General features: G+C 37.7%; 1 protein-coding gene and 1 long non-coding RNA gene across 2 annotated transcripts in view; both read left to right on the top strand.

The window, feature by feature from the left end:
• The window catches only part of PLAAT1 (phospholipase A and acyltransferase 1), a 36,260-nt gene extending 20,697 nt beyond the window's left edge, over nucleotides 1-15,563 (top strand). The window contains 2 exon segments of the mRNA XM_050779235.1: nucleotides 6,695-6,960; nucleotides 15,308-15,563. Of these exon segments, the coding sequence (XP_050635192.1) occupies nucleotides 6,695-6,960; nucleotides 15,308-15,409 (368 nt within the window). The 3' untranslated portion in view covers nucleotides 15,410-15,563.
• Nucleotides 9,914-10,916, top strand: LOC126948007 (uncharacterized). Its single transcript, XR_007723303.1, has 5 exons — nucleotides 9,914-9,972; nucleotides 10,023-10,172; nucleotides 10,273-10,322; nucleotides 10,373-10,622; nucleotides 10,723-10,916. It is a non-coding gene; the product is annotated as an uncharacterized LOC126948007 (long non-coding RNA).

Here is a 15,563-nt window from a genome sequence, read left to right as displayed (position 1 = left end):
ACACATCTGCATTTTTTTTCTATATGCTCTCTTCATTTTCCCAGACTATGTCTCTTTAAAAAACTAAACTGATGACCATAGGCAGCTTTAGGTTCTGACTTTTAGGTTCTTTTGACCCAACACGAAAGAGCTAACTGTAACTACCTGTTACAGTTAAAGAACCATGGAGACAGACTCCAGTCGCTCCGGTGTGAGGCCCATGTTCATTGCCAGACTATCACTGTGCCCAAGAGAATGGAATACTGTGATTGGCTCAGACAGAGTTGTTTCCAGGAATAAATAGGCAATGGTGGGATTTGGTGCTGGATAGATATAAATAACAGCATCTGTAACAGCCGTTAAAAGTCTTATATCTGGACATGTTTTATTGCAGGGAAGATGGTCTTAATATGATATGTATTTGAAAAAGATTAACCACATGCTCAGTCATAAAGCAAGTCTCAATAAATTCGAAAGAACTGAAATCACACCAGGCACACTCTTGAACCACAGTGCAATAAAAACAGAAATGAATACAAAGAAGATTTCTCAAAACTACACAAAAACATGGAAATTAAACAGCTTGGTCCTCAATATCAATGTGTGATGCTTAATATCTAGTGTCAACATGATTGGATTGAAGGATGCAAAGTATTGTTCTGGGTGTGTCTGTGAGGGTGTTGCCAAAGGAGATGAACATTTGAGTCAGTGGACTGGGAGAGGCAGACCCACCCTCAATCTGGGTGGGCACCATCTAATCAGCTGCCAGTGAGGCTAGGATAAAAGCAGGCAGAGGACTGTGGAAGAATTACACTGGCTAAGTCTTCTAGCCTCCATCTTTCTCCTATGCTCGATGCTTCCTGCCCTTGAACATCTGACTCCAAGTTCTTCAGCTTTTGGACTCTTGGACCTACACCAGTGGTTTGCCAGGGGCTCTCGGGCCTTTGGCCACAGACTAAAGGCTTCACTATTGGCTTATCTACTTTTGAGGTTTTCGGACTTGGACCGGCTTTCTTGTTCCACCCCTTGCAGACAGCCTATTGTGGGACTTCACCTGTGGTCGTGTGAGTCAATACTCCTTAATAAACTTCCTTTCATATATACATCTGTCCTATTAGTCCTGCCCCTCTAGAGAACCCTGAAGAATGCAGGTGGAAAATGAAATGAGGGCAGAAATCAAAAAGTTCTTTGAAATTAATCAATATAGAGACACAACTTACCAAAATCTTTGGGATGCACCTAAATCAGTGTTAAGAGGAAAGTTTATAGCACTAAACACAGTCATTAAGAAGTTAGAAGGAGCTCAGATTAACAACCTAATATTGCACATAGTGGAACTAGGAAAAAAAAAAAAGAAGACCAACCCCAAGCTAGCAGGACAAAATAAATCTAAAATTGGAGAAAAACTGAAAGAAATAGAGATACAAAAATCCATACAAAATTAATGAAACAAATAATTTGTTTTTTGAAAGGATAAACAAGATTGATAGACTGCTATCTAGATTAACAAAGGAAAAAAGATCCAAAGAAGTGCCATCAGAAATGACAAAGATGACATTATAACCAGCCCTTCAGAAATACAAAAGGTCCATAGAGACTATTATGAACATCTCTATATACATAAGTTAGAAAATTTAGAGGAAATGGACAAATTCTGAAACACACAACTTTTCAACATTGAGCCAGGAAAAAAGTTCCAAAATTGAATAAGTAACAATAACAAATAAAAAACTACCAACCAAAAAAAGCCCTGGAGCAGATGGATTCACAGCCAAATTCCAGGAGGTGTACAGAGAACTGGTACCAATCCTACTGAAACGACTCTGAAAACTCAAGGAGGAAGGACTCCTTCCTGACTCATTCTGTGAAACTAGCATCATCCTGATACCAAAATCAGGAGAGAGACACAAAAAAAGAAAACTTCAGGCCAATATTCCTGATGAACGTAGATGCAAAAATCCTCATCAAAAGACTAGCAAACCAAATGTGGCAGCACATCAAAAAGTTAATTCATAATCAAGTAGGCTTTATTCCTGAGATAGAAGATTGGTTCAGCATACACAAATCAATAAATATGATTCACCACATAAACTGAGTGAAAACCAAAAACCATATGATCATCTCAATAGATACAGAAAAGCCTTTGATTAAATACAACATCCCTTCATGATAAAAACCCTGAACAGAATTGGCATTGAAGGAACATACCTCAAAATAATGAATCATTTATGAGACACCCACAGCAAACGTCATACTGAATGGGTCATTCCCCTTTAGAACTGAAACAAAACAAGGGTGTTCACTCTGACTATTCCTGTTCAACATAGTATTGAAAGTGCTAGCCAGAGCAGTGAGGCAAAAGAAGGAAAGAAAAGGCATCCAAATAGGAAAAAAGTAAGTTAAATTACCTCTTTTTGTTGAATATTTGATTCTGTACCTAGAAAGCCCTGAAAACTCCACCAGAAGCCTCCTGGAACTGATAAACAACTTCAGTAAAGTTTCAGGATACAAAATCAGTGTACAAAAATCAGTAGCATTTTTATACACCAATAACATTCTAGCTGAGAGCCAAATTAAAAACATAATTCCATTTACAGTAGCCACAGATAAATAAAATACCTAGGAATACATCTAACCAAGAAGGTGAAAGATCTCTACAAGGAGAACTACAAAACACTGCTAAAAGAAATCAGAGATGAGACAAATAAATGGAAAAACATTCCATGCTCACGGATTGGAAGAAATAATTTTAAAATGCTCAAATTGCCCAAAGCAGTCTACGGATTCAATGCTATTTCTATCAAACTACCAATGCCGTTCTTCACAGAATTAGAAAAAATATTCTAAAATTTACATGGAACCAAAAAAGAGCCCAAATAGCAAAAACTAAAAAAAGCTGGAGGCACATTACCCAACTTCAAACTCTACTAGAAGGCTATAGTAACCAAAACATCATGGCACTGGTACAAAAACAGACACACAGACCAAGGGAACAGAATAGAGAACCCAGAAATAAAGCCAAGCACCCAAATCCATCTGATGGTCTTTGACGAATTCAACAAAAATAAGCAATGGGGAAAGGTCTTCCTATTCAATAAATGGTGCTGGAATAACTGGCTAGCCATATGCAGAAGAAAAAAACTGGACCCCTACCTTTTACTATGTGCAAAAATTTACTCAAGATGGACTAAAAGTTCAAATGAAGAACTCCAACATGGCACATGTATACATATGTAACAAACCTGCACGTTGTGCACATGTACCCTAGAACTTAAAGTATAATAATAATTAAAAAAGAAACTCAAACTATAGAAGTCCCAGAAGAAAACCTAGGAAACACACTTCTTGACATCAGCTTTGGCAAATAATTTATGTCTAAGTCTCCAAAGTGAATTGCAACAAAAAGAAACATTGACAAGTGGGACCTAAGTAAACAAAAGAGCTTCTGCACAGCAAAAGAAATTGTCAACAGAATAAATGGTCTACAAAATGGGAGAAAATATTCATAAATTGTGCATCTGACAAAAGTCTAGTATCCAGAGTTTACAAGGAATTTAATCAACATGTAAAAACGAGTTGATGGGTGTAGCACACCAACATGGCACAAGTATACATATGTAACAAACCTGCACGTTATGCACATGTACCCTACAACTTAAAGTATAATAATAATAAATTTTAAAAAAAAAAAAAAATAAAAATAAAAAATTTAAAAAAAAAAAAATGGCCAAAGACAGGAACAGACACTTCTGAAAAGAGGACATTTAGGCAACCAACAGACCTGCGAAACAATGCTCATCATCACTAATCATCACAGAAATGCAAATCAAAACCACAGTGAGATACCATCTCACGTCAGTCAGAATGGTGATTATTGAAAAGTCAAAAAATAACAGATGCTGGTGATGCTGCAGAGAAAAGGGAATGTATACACACTGTTGGTGGGAATGTAAATTAGTTCAGCCACTGTGGAAAGCAGATTGGAGATTTATCAAAGAGCTTAAAAGAGAACTACCATTTGATCCAGCAATCGTATTACTGGGTATATACCTAAAGGAAAATAAATTATTCTACCAAAAAGACACATGTACTTGTATGTTCATCACAGCATTATTCACATAGGAAGGACAGAATCAGTCTAGATGCCTATCAATAGTGAATTGGATAAAGAAAAGGTGATACACACACATATACACACACATACACACACACACACAGAGACACCATGGAATACTATACAGCCATGAAAAGGAAATAATGTCCTTTGGAGCAACATGGGTGGAGGAGCTGGAGGCCATTATCCTAACGAAATTGATGCAGGAACAAAAAGCCAAATACCTTATGTTCTCACTTACAAGCGAGAACTGAACATTGAGTACACATGGAGATAGAGATGGGAACAATAGGCACTGGGACTGTTAGAGGGAGGAGGGAGGAAGGTGTGGACTGAAAAACTATGTATTGGGTACTATGCTCACTACTTGGATGACTGGATCATCCATATGCCAAACCTCAGCATCACAAAATGTACTCATGTAACAAACCTGCACATGTAACCTCGGAATCCAAAATAAAAGTTGAAAAAATGTAATACGTCATATACCCAGTTTGCTAAAAAAAAATATGTACACGCGGGAGTGCAGACATGTACATGCACCTATGCATATGTTAGTAAATGTCCTAATAGAAGTATATCAAAATAATACTAGCAGTTACTTCTGGGTGGTGGGATAATGGGTGATACCTGTGTACATTTATATGCTTTGTTTTTCTGTATTTTATAAATGTTTAAAAATGAGCACAAATTATTAATAAAAAGCGTATGCAGACCCGACATGGTGGCTCACGCCTGTAATCCAGCACTTTGGTAGGCCAAGGTGGGCAGATCAGTTGAGGTCAGGAGTTCAAGACCAGCCTGGCCAACATGGTGAAACCCTGTCTCTACAAAAAATACAAAAATTAGCCAGGTGTGGTGGCAGGTGCCTGCAGTTCTAGCTACTCAGGAGGCTGAAGCAGGAGTATCACTTGAGCCCAGGAGGTGGAGGTTGCAGTGAGCTGAGATTGTGCCACTGCACTCCAGCCTGGGCAACAAAGCAAGACTCCATATCAAAAAAACAAAAAAAAAAAAGTGTATGCAGATAACAGATAAATAACCTGGAGTATTTTCCTCAGGTTACCTTAAGTATTTATAGACCTAAGTTTTATTATCTTGGGAACTTCTGATACTTTTTAATGAAGTGGTTTTTTGCAACATTTTAAAGTATTTGCCTCTTATTTTAGAATATTATAAGTGAAACTGACAAACGAAATGATATTTATGATTCAGAGCTTCCAAAGTCTAGTGGTTAATACTAAGCAACCCTCTACATCTACATTATCTCTGCAGTTTTCATACCTGGAAAACAATATGACATATTCATGCTGTTTTCTTATTTTCATGCCTTAAATTCCATATTATTGTGGTTTGAGCATTCAGCTTTGGTCCTATAGATAGATACTCAATTCTATTGTTAACTACTGTGATACATTTTCCTAGCCAGTTTACCTCTCCAAATTTTAATTTTCTAATTTTTGCATGTGGTTATTAAAAATATGTTTAGTAATTCTAACTGGGAGATATGTGCTCTGAGGACTTGTAATGTGTGAGAACTTTCAATGTGTAAGATGTTCACTGGAACACCTCACATTCTGTGAGAAGAAGGACAGACAGAAGGCTAGTGGAAAAAAAGTTTTGCTTTTAGTCATTACTAAAAGAGAAAGTTTCTAAACGCTAGTTATGAGGAGACTCTTTCTCTCATGGTTGACCTGAACATGGCCAAACATAGCAGTTGTGGGCAGTCTGACAAGGACCGGAGCCTGGCTTTAGACCTCTACCCTGAGGAATCATCTCTCCAACCTAAGGTACTGACATTGTCAGACCAAAGATACAGTAGCTCCTGGTGGACTAGCAAATGCTTATGTGCAGAGGCAGCCAAGGTGGAGTGTGGGGCATGGGGCATTGTCATAAGTGGGTAGGTCACTGCCTGGGGCCATGTCTGGTAGACAGTGCCTACCAAGTTAGCTTCAGGCTCAGGAGTTAGGGGGCTTTTTTTTTTTTTTTTTTTTTTTTTTGGCCGAAGGAACTGGCAGGAAAAAAGCAGGACCCCAGCCTGACTTCAACCGTCCTCTCACAGGACTGAGGTACCATGCAGGTTTCGGAATAGGAAATTGGACCCCAAATTGATGCTTAGTTGAAAAACAAGTTTCAGACGCTTAGGGAGCTTAGACACTAGGCTGTGCCTACTAATAACAGTGCACTCTATAAGATTAATTTGGAAGGGTTCAGATGCTGAGCAAAAAACTGCTTTATAGAAAAAGTGGACAATAATCTTATCTGTATCTATGTTAGACACACATACCAACATCTCTAATAATACCAGTTTACAGAGAATTTATTTCCCAAGGGTAAGTAGAGTGTTCTCACCCAATTTGTTCTATGGGAACATCATACATTTTCAAAAAGTTTTTCTTATATTCTCACTCATACAATAGTAAGTGTTACTGCTAAGTTACAGAATAACTGCTTAAGGCTAATGAGATTAAGTGGCTTTGCTTTAATAATAAGTTAGGAACAGGGCTAGGTTTAGACATGCCAGCATTTCCAAAGTCTTTAGATGGCATTAGAGTTCATTGGACTGGGTCACTATACCTTACTAACCAGAATTCTCCTTTATAGATGGCATTCCTGTGTCCTTTACAAGCGCCAAGTCTGTATTCAGCAGTAAGGCCCTGGTGAAAATGCAGCTCTTGAAGGATGTTGTGGGAAATGACACATACAGGATAAACAATAAATACGATGAAACGTACCCCCCTCTCCCTGTGGAAGAAATTATAAAGCGATCAGAGTTTGTAATTGGACAGGAAGTGGCCTATAACTTACTTGTCAACAACTGTGAACATTTTGTGACATTGCTTCGCTATGGAGAAGGAGTTTCACAGCAGGTGAGTTTTCTTTAGGAGATATTCTTACATTGAAAAAAGAATAACTGTTGGCTATGATAAGGTTCCCAGGTCTCAAACCAAATGAAAAGAACCAGAAAGTATGAGAACACCGAAGAACAGAGAATGGACTTGCAAGGTCCTGCAACGAGTTAGTAATCAAACTGAGACTAAAACATGGATATTGTGAATTTTGAGCTAGAAGGGACTTGAAGTAGAATCAAGACCATAGCATTCTGTCCGTCTTACTGCCTTTAGTCTTTCTTTTTTTCCTGTTACTTCACCATACAGCAGTTTCAAATCAGTGACCTCATATACTGAAAAGAATACGCTGGAAAGGATGTTGAGTTTTTTCAGTGGGAGTTTACCAATATCACAGATGGTTGTTCTTAAATTTTTTTTCATTGGTGGACAGAGGCTAACTAATGACATGTCTTAGTGGGCTTGTGAATGTTGTCTCTTTCCTTGAAATTGCTAATTTCAATGAAATTTTGTGCCTTTAAGTAGATGTTTGATTCACTGAGCTCTGGGATGACTTTTGATACACTAATTGACTTTATTTTTAAAGTACTTTACAATTTTGTCAGTTACTGCCATTGTTTAGTAGTGTGATGGATTTCTAGCTAACAGCATGTTTGTCTTTCCCTATGTGTTGTCCCACCAGTCCAGTAAACTAAAAATGAATATTAAGGTGATACAAGAGAATGGATATATAAAACTATTATCAAAAGAAAGTCCTCTTCATCCAAAATACATATAAAGTGTTCATTTAAAATATTAAAATATGAAAAATAATTTAATAGATTAAACTCCAGTGAGTTGTTACCTATGAAAACTTTTTAAAAGGTGACTAAAAATTTGAAAGATAATACCATAATATTTTAATAATTCAGATTTATCGAAGACTTCCAGTATTTTGAAATGGTGGATCAGTTATACATTTCTATCCTGAGTAAGAAATGAGGTTATAATTCTTCTCACAAAAGCTTGGGAAAATGGCATGTATAAGAAGCCTAGCAAAGCCTCCTGTTATCTAAACCCTGCACCTCTTGAGCCTAATTTTTCAAAATCCTACTTACCCTTCCCTATACCCAAGATTCAAATTGACTGTGGTTTTGATTTTCATTTTCCTGATGGCTAATGACGTTGAGCATCAATTTATGTGCTTATTGGCCATTTGTATATCACCTTTGGAGAAATGCCTATTAAGGTTATTTGCCCTTTTGTTTGTTTGTTTGTTGTTGTTTTTGTTTGTTTGTTTTGAGATGGAGGCTTGCTCTGTTTCCCAGGCTGGAGTGCAGTGGCGCGATCTTGGCTCACTGCAACCTCTGCCTCATGGGTTCAAGTTATTTTCCTGCCTCAGCCTCCCGTGTAGCTGGGATTATAAGCATCTGCCACCATGCCCAGCTAATTTTTTGGTATTTTTAGTAGAGACCATGTTGACCAGGCTGGTCTCATGTTGGCCAGGCTGTTCTCAAACTCCTGACCTCACGATCCGCCTGCCTTGGCCTCCCAAAGTGCTGGGATTACAGGTGTGAGCGACTGCACCCGGCCTTTTTGCCCATTTTTAAATTGGATTATTTGCCTTTTTATTGTTCAGTAGTAAGTTTTCTTTAGGTACTCTGGATACTGGACCCTTTTCAGATACATATCTAGAGTATGTATTTTCATCAGGGAAATGTAAATCAAAGCCATAATGAGATTTCGCTTCACAGCCAATAGGATTGCTATAATACAAAAGATGGTAAGTGTTGGCAAGGAAGTGAAGAAATTAGAACTCTCGTGCACTTCTGGTAGGCATGTAAAATGATATAACTCCTTTGGAAAACAGTGGCAATTCCTCTAAAATTAAATGTAGTATTACTATATGACTCAGCTATTCTAATCCTGGGTATATATCCAAGATAAATGAAACATATGTCCACACAGAAACCCGCACGTGAATGTTTATAGCAGCATCAGTTCTAATAGTCAAAATGTAGAAATAACTCAAATATCCATCTAATGGGCAATGGATAAACAAAATGGGGTATATCCATACAATGGATTATTTTTCAACAATAAAAAGAAATGAAGTACTGATACATGCTACAGTATGGACCTTGAAAACATATGCCAAGTTGCCTACTTAGCCAATCACAAAAGACTACATATTATATTATTTCATTGATATGAGATGCCTAGAATAGGGAAATCTATAGAGACAAAATAAATTAGTGGTGCCTGGGGCTGAGGGGGTCGAGGCAAATGAGGGGAGACTACTAAAGGGTAAGAGGTATCTTTTTGGAATGATGAAAAGTTTCAAAATTGTGATTGTTGTACAAGTCTATGAATATACTGAAAACATTGAGCTACATTATTTCAGCGGGTAAATATGTGGTATGCTAATTAGATCTAAAAAATGCTTTTTAAATAAAAAGGTGTGGGAAAATGGGAGATAGAACATAATGAAAGGATATATTTGTTTTCATTAGGAAATAATTGGAAATTCATTCTCATTAGGAAATGTATTAACATAATGAATGTTCTGCTCACATGTAACAATAAATTGCTTTTGAGCTAGAACATAGAGGGTACACACAAATTCCTGCTTACTTTTGCATTGAAAATTAGTGGTGTATAGATAGAAATAGGTTCCATTCTTCTTCTTTGTTAATGACAAAGTTGTTCACTGCACTAACCAAGCAATTTTTTATTTGTTTACTTATTTTATTTTTGGAAATGAGGAGATGTTAGTCAAAGGGTAGAAAATTTCAGTCATGCAAGACAAATAAGTTCTGGAGATATACTGTACAACATAGGGCCTATGATTAATGATACTATGTGGCCTACTTTAAAATTTGCTAAGAGGTTAGATCTTATGTTAAGTATTCTTAGCACAAACCAACAAAGGGAGTGGGTGGAAGCTTTTGGAGGTGATGGATAAGTTCATGGCATTGATCGTGATGATGGTTTCATGGTGGAGGTGATGGATAAGTTCATGGCATTGATCTTGATGATGGTTTCATGGTGGAGGTGATGGATAAGTTCATGGCATTGATCGTGATGATGGTTTCATGGTGGAGGTGATGGATAAGTTCATGGCATTGATCTTGATGATGGTTTCATGGTGGAGGTGATGGATAAGTTCCTGGCATTGATCTTGATGATGGTTTCATGGTGGAGGTGATGGATAAGTTCCTGGCATTGATCTTGATGATGGTTTCATGGTGGAGGTGATGGATAAGTTCCTGGCATTGATCTTGATGATGGTTTCATGGTGGAGGTGATGGATAAGTTCATGGCATTGATCTTGATGATGGTTTCATGGTGGAGGTGATGGATAAGTTCATGGCATTGATCTTGATGATGGTTTCATGGTGGAGGTGATGGATAAGTTCCTGGCATTGATCTTGATGATGGTTTCATGGTGGAGGTGATGGATAAGTTCATGGCATTGATCTTGATGATGGTTTCATGGTGGAGGTGATGGATAAGTTCATGGCATTGATCTTGATGATGGTTTCATGGTGGAGGTGATGGATAAGTTCATGGCATTGATCTTGATGATGGTTTCATGGTGGAGGTGATGGATAAGTTCATGGCATTGATCTTGATGATGGTTTCATGGTGGAGGTGATGGATAAGTTCCTGGCATTGATCTTGATGATGGTTTCATGGTGGAGGTGATGGATACGTTCCTGGCATTGATCTTGATGATGGTTTCATGGTGGAGGTGATGGATACGTTCATGGCATTGATCTTGATGATGGTTTCATGGTGGAGATGATGGATACGTTCATGGCATTGATCTTGATGATGGTTTCATGGTGGAGGTGATGGATAAGTTCATGGCATTGATCTTGATGATGGTTTCATGGTGGAGGTGATGGATAAGTTCATGGCATTGATTGTGATGATGGTTTCATGGTGGAGGTGATGGATAAGTTCATGGCATTGATTGTGATGATGCTTTCATGGTGGAGGTGATGGATAAACTTTATGGCATTGATTGTAATGATGGTTTCATGGGGGTATACTTATCTCCAGATACATCAAGTTGAACACATGAAACATCTACAGCCTTTTGCATGTCAGCCAGTTTTCAGTAAAGTGGTTACAAATAAGCAATACTTTTTAAATGTTTTAAAAAAAGAGATTAGAGCCATCTTCTTACTTGACTGTAACTTGTAATCCATCATCATTTCACCTTTCATATCTAGACCCAAGACCCATGAAAACTTAATTTTTCTTCAACAAATAGTAAGAACCTGTTTCTGGCAGGTTCTGATGAAGATGATGCAGTGACAGCCTTAAAAGCCTACCTAAGCTTTGGTGTTCACGGACCTGAGTGAGAACCCCATCATCACCATTATTAGTGGAGTGTCCTTGGACCCACTGTTTATCAGTCCTCTAATCAACACAGGTCGTTTGAAAGATTATGGAGATATTTGAGGTCTCTCAGCATACTGTATTATGTATTATCCATCCCAATAAATAGCATGCCCATAGTGGATATTACTTTTCATAATGGTATCCAGGAATTTTATAGATCTTTGTTAACATAGTCAATAAAATCTTGATCTAACAGCAACTGGATTATATATTATTATCAATAACTAATAGTATGACTACTAATAATAGCTAATATTAGATTAGTTTTTTGAATTCTTTTAAGCTTAGGGCCCTTGAGCTTAGAAATGTTTTCTTGGGGAATGGCTATTTAAAAACTAGTAAGGCATAAAAAAGGTAAGAAGGGTAAGATTATGATTTCATCTTTTTTTCTTCTTTGTGCTTTTCTGTATTTGAAACAAAAAATAATAGATTCAATTTTCTAGAGCAGTTTTTAGCTTCATAGCAAAATTGAGCTGAAAGTGTAGAACTCTCTCCTCCTTCCCCACCCAGTATAGCCATCTCTATCATCATTACCATACCACTGTGAAAAATTGATTAACCAACATTAATACATCATTGTCAACCAAAGTCCATAGTTTACATTAGGGTTCACTGGTTGTGTTACGAATTCTATGGTTTAGACAAATTTAAAATGACACAGTCCACCATTATAGTATTATAAATAATAATTTTCCTGCCCTAAAACTCCTGCGCTCCACCTATTCATCCTTCCTTCCCTGCAAATCCCTGACAATCATTGATTTTTTTTTTTTTTTTACCATCTCCATAGTTTTCCCATTTGCAGAATATCATGTTGCTGAAATCATGTAGCATGTGACTTTTTTCAGATTGGCTTCTTTCGCGTAGTAATATGTATTTAAGGTTTCTTCATATACTTTTGTGGATTGATTCCTCATTTCTTTTTAGCACTGAATGGTATTCCATTTCCTTGATTTACCACAGCTTATTTATCCATTCACCCACTGAAGGACATCTTGGTTGCTTCCAAGTTTTGGCAATTATGAATAAAGCCACTATAAACCTCCATGTGCAGGTTTTTATGTGGACATAAGTATTCAGCTCCTTTTGGTAAGTACCAAGGAGCGTGACTGCTAGATCATGTGGTTAGAATATTCTTAGTTTTGTAAGACACTGCCAAACTGTCTTCCTGAATGAGTGTATCATTTCGCATTTCGCAGTCTCAGCAATGAGAGTTCTTCTTGTTCCACATCCTTGCCAGCATTTTATGTTATCAGTATTTTGAATTTTAACCTTTTTAATAGGCATCTTGTTTCAGTTTGCAGTTGCCTAGTTACATGTAATGTTGAGCATCTTTTTATATGCTTCTTTGCATGTCATCTTTGATGATATATCTCTTGATGATCTTGCCTGTTTTTTAATTCAGCTGTTCATTTTCCTATTGTTGAATTTCAAGAGTTCTTTTTATATTTTAGATAACACTCCTTTATCAGATTTGTCTTCTACAGTTGTTTTCTCTCACTTTGTGTCTTATCTTTTATGTATTTTTCAAAATTTCTAACAACATTTTGTACTCTCATAGACCAAATTATGAAAATGTCTCTATCTTTTTCAAAGATTCTGACACCCTTCAGTAGGCCTGGCCGAGGCAACACATGAACACATTCTGATGGTGCTTCAGTACATATGACCACAGCCTTAGGATGCCTCAGGAAGGAGCGTTTTGATAAACCTGCCACACATCTGTGTCCCCGCGACACTGCTGTCTAGACACAGCCACTCCAGATTCAGCTAATGTTTCATTAGGCCAGGTACAGATCCCTAGAATGAGGCCATTATTATGGCACATGGACAGAAAGCCCTCTAAAGGATAAAGAATGCACAGTTGGATTTGGTGACCTTATAATCCAAAGTAAGCCATGAAGTAAAAGTTCTCGTTCATGCTGGTTCACCAAGAACATCCTGAGATGTTGTAATCTTGCACATCACATCCCATTACTCCTAACTCCAATGGATTGTCCCAATTACATGAGATTCATTATCTAGAATGAGACTTGAAATAAATTAACATTTGGAATTGGGGAAGCTGTCTTAAAGTGGCACTGCTTAAAGTGGCTTTATGATCGTGGTATCTGGCCTGTGTCATCTCTAGGGATTATGGTTTGGGATCAGGTTGCCCATCCCCCAACCAGCCCTCTTAAATTTGTGGGCTTTCGTTAACATCTTGTGTTTGTAGTGGCTGAAAGATACCTAGTCAGTCAGGGCTGCACCTCGCTGGGGCACACTATCTGTAGGACCCTGCCGTTTTCCAAGGGCCGTACCCTGCTACCATTTGACACCTCTATTTAAAGACACTGATTGCACCTTCGTATTTTTTTTTGACTATCCCATTTCTCTCTATTAGACCTTCTTGGGATCTCACTGTCTGCCTGGAATTGTACTAGGGTTGGGCTTGATCCCTGTCTTAATTAGTGACTCTTCCCCTTCTTTGGGATTTTATCTTATATCCTGCATCCTCCTGCCTCTTCTCCCCCGCCCCCCGAATATGGTATGTGGGCAGCTCTGTGCTACAGTGAATTCCGACTCTCTCCTAGGAAATAGTTTAGGTAAGGATTAATTAAAATATAAATAAAATAGATAAGAAATCAAATAAAATCAAAATTATAAAGTAAAACAGGATTTGTCAGGGCTAGTGCCAAGTTGTTTGCCCTTACCATTCTCCCTGGCATCTGGGGGTTGGAGCAGAGAGAGTGGGTCACAATTACAGGCCTAGTCTCTGCCCACGACAGGATGGTGTAGTGGAGTGAACACATGCTGCAAACACGTGGAGCTAAGATTCCTGTTGTGTGCCTCTTTCCTGGCCCTGGCCCTTGTGCCTGTTCCTAAAAGGGAAGCTGCAGTTAGGGAGGTAGCATTGCGTTGTAGTAACATGTGAGTGGCAGGCCCCATGGCGGAAGGCTGTGGTTAGACAGAGGGCATGCTCAAATATGACCTGGGTTAGGCTTTCCAGCTCTTAGACTGGTTCCCCAGAGCCATTTGGGAAAAATATTTTGCTTTATTTGAAAGATCTGATTCTTAAATCCCAGAGAGAACAAATGTTTTCAGAGTACCTGATAATTCTGAAGTATCTGAATGTGACCTCTGGGTCATAAAATTGCACTCAAACCCATTTGAATGGAAGGCAATATTAGTTGAGTGCCAAGAAAACCATGAATATTCATTAGTTCCCTCATCATCATGATGATTAATACCCTTAAAGCTATAAATGTCTGACTTCCTTTATGGACAATTGATCTTGAGAGTGGTTTGTCTACATGAGAAATTAATTTTTGACATGATAGTTAACATCAGTATTGGCTTTTTTGAAGTTTGTTTATCAGAAGAGAAATTGTGTCTACCAAATAACAGCTTATGGGTATTCAGCTCAGATGACATCCCTGAATTATTTTGCTAATAGACACTCCTTAGAGAAACATACACACACACACTCTGTCTCTCTCTCTCATATGATACTTACCTTGGTGTAGACCCAGCCAACACAAAGTGTTTATTTAAGGGGCCGGAGCTGCACAGGAGAAGAGTGTGTGTTTTAGAAGACTCAGCCTATCTTTAAACATCTTCGTGGAATGATCTCAGGCAAATTACTTATGATATCCCAAGTTTTGCAAAACAGGAGTGGTATATTAACCTCTTTCACCCGTGTACTGTTTATGACTAATGGGAACTGTGTTGATAATGAGTTTATAAACTGTCAGAGTGCTTTAAAAATATGAGGAATATATACCCACATGTATATATCTACATGTTTGAAGTAATTATAAAAATTATACATTTCTTCATCTTTATGCAGAATTTTAATTTTGCATTGAACTTTAAATATATCCATTATACATTAAAACAGATGTTCAGTGTAGGAAACAGGCTAAAGCTTCATTTAGGACACTGAGATGTCTTTAGTATATGATGTGTTTTTTGTTTGCTTCTTGTATCCTTATAGGCCAACCGAGCAATAAGTACCGTTGGGTTTGTGACAGCTGCTGTTGGTGCCTTCTCATTCCTGGGCTTGTTTCCAAAAAGACAAAGAACAAAATACTATTAACAGTTTACCAACGAGGTATTGATATTGAAGGAATTTGGGAGAAGGAAAAAGAAAACCTGGGGTAAATACTTATTTTCAGTGCATCATTACTGTTGCAGATTCCTGTGATGGATGGCAGGCTCTTTAATATAAATTGCTTACTGATATTATCTTA

This window comes from Macaca thibetana, chromosome 2 (assembly GCF_024542745.1).
Source record: "Macaca thibetana thibetana isolate TM-01 chromosome 2, ASM2454274v1, whole genome shotgun sequence".
NCBI classification, from domain to species: Eukaryota; Metazoa; Chordata; class Mammalia; order Primates; family Cercopithecidae; genus Macaca; species Macaca thibetana.
Note: the sequence above shows the minus strand (reverse complement) of the source record. Positions and strands in the feature narration are given on the sequence as shown.